The sequence below is a fragment of the Mus pahari genome, chromosome 3 (assembly GCF_900095145.1).
Source record: "Mus pahari chromosome 3, PAHARI_EIJ_v1.1, whole genome shotgun sequence".
Lineage (NCBI taxonomy): Eukaryota > Metazoa > Chordata > Mammalia > Rodentia > Muridae > Mus > Mus pahari.
The window spans coordinates 57,156,012-57,157,767 of NC_034592.1; the positions used below are offsets into that span (position 1 = coordinate 57,156,012).

At 58.4% G+C, this 1,756-nt stretch overlaps 1 protein-coding gene across 1 annotated transcript in view; it reads left to right on the plus strand.

The window, feature by feature from the left end:
* The first annotated feature begins 943 nt into the window (after positions 1-943).
* The window catches only part of LOC110319194 (cytochrome b reductase 1), a 22,501-nt gene continuing 21,688 nt past the window's right edge, over positions 944-1,756 (plus strand). Inside the window, exon 1 of the mRNA XM_021194652.1 lies at positions 944-1,183. Coding sequence (XP_021050311.1) covers positions 991-1,183 — 193 coding nt within the window. The 5' untranslated portion in view covers positions 944-990. The remainder of the gene's footprint in view (positions 1,184-1,756) is intronic.

The following is a 1,756-nucleotide window of genomic DNA, read 5'->3' on the forward strand; positions in this document are numbered from 1 at the left end:
AATTTTTAACATCTATTTGGTGTGGTGGTGGTAGTGGTGAGGTGTGTGGGTATGGGTGCGCGCGCGTAGCACAGCATAAATGTGGAGGTCGGAGGACAACTTCTAGAAGATTTTCTTTTGTACCTGTTAGCTCTTTGGACTACACTCAGGTTATCACACTTAATGACAAGTGCCTTTACCTACTGAATGAGCCCCAAAACCTATCGTTGGAAAAAACATTCCTTGATGAGCAAGCACATCCACACATGCGTGTGCTCACATGCGCACACACAGGTGTGCACACACAGAGACACACTCACATACCCACACTACCTTTCCTGTGTTTTGTAAGGTCTCTAAGGGTTTAGAGGGAGCATTCCCGAGTGCACTTTGGAAGCCGAGGCATCCAACACCCTTTTCCTCTGACAGTGAGATGTTCAACACTGACAGTGCCTCACCTAGCAGGGCAAGGATAACAGAAAAGGATAGGAAGCCAGTGTCTCTTCCTCAGCAGACCCTCTGGGGGTGGGGGGGTGGGGGTCAGGAAGCCTGGATAACTAAAACCCGCAGGCTTCACCACTTCCAATGGATCTCTCTCTGGTGACAAAGAGTGTGTACCACCGCCCTGCCCAAGGAAATGGAAACAAGGCGGGAAGAGTTCAAGCAAAGTGGTAAGCTTGAGCTCCTGGGCGCTGTCTTGGTGAGGAACTGACTCACATTCTAGGAGGTTGGATGCTTCTTCAGGTGGCGGCCACCACGACAGCCAGAGCTCACCGTGCGGCCGCGTGATCGGGGGTGGGGGATGGGGGGGTAAGGGGTGGGACCGTCCGAAGCTTGGGCCCGCGGAACCCCCGGGAGGCCCCACAGCCTGTTACCCCGAGAAAGCCCCTCCCCACGGGCGGAGACGGCGCCGAGAAGTCGCCGCCCCGGCCCCACCGCCGGGCCAGTACCCCGAGGCCACGGCCGCAACGCCAAGTTCTCCAGCAGGCTGTCGTGGAGCATGGGGTGCTGATGGCCATGGAGGGCTACCGGGGTTTCCTGGGGCTGCTGGTGTCCGCGCTACTCGTAGGCTTCCTGTCGGTGATCTTCGTGCTCGTCTGGGTCCTGCACTTCCGAGAGGGGCTTGGCTGGAACGGCGGCGGGCTCGAGTTTAACTGGCACCCGGTGCTCGCGGTGACCGGCTTCGTCTTCATCCAGGGCATCGGTACTGGGCTCCTCGAGGGGGTTGGCGGGGTCACTGCGCGATGGGGACCGGGACGCCGTCGTGGATTCCAAGGAATCCACGAAACTAGGGAAATTTACTCCTGTGGGCAGGGCCTGCGCAGTCAGGGACGCGAAACCCCAGCTTCGGCGAGGCCTGCCTTTGAACTTGCTTCAGGTCTCCTAGGCGGGGAGCACAAGTCTCCGCGCGCGCAGCATCGTCAGCTGGCGCCTCTCCATCCTCTCCCCTGTCCTGTTCTTTCCTCCCGAGCTCTGGGCACCTCCATCAGTCATCAGCTGCTGCCTGGCTGCGCTCCATTTGTTGATGTGGCGAAAGTTACTTGGCGGAGTTTTGCGGTCTTGAATCTGACAGGGAGATGAGGGCAGAGCGTGGCCCCGAGGGACTGCTGGACGCCCCGGGTCCAATTCTCTCTCTCTCTCTCTCTCTCTCTCTCTCTCTCTCTCTCTCTCTCACACACACACTCGCCACTCATAGTCTCCACTGTCTCCTTCAGCTAATGGGGGGCACCGCACGTTTCACTTTTCCAAAAAGGCGGAGACGCCGAGAATGCAGCCA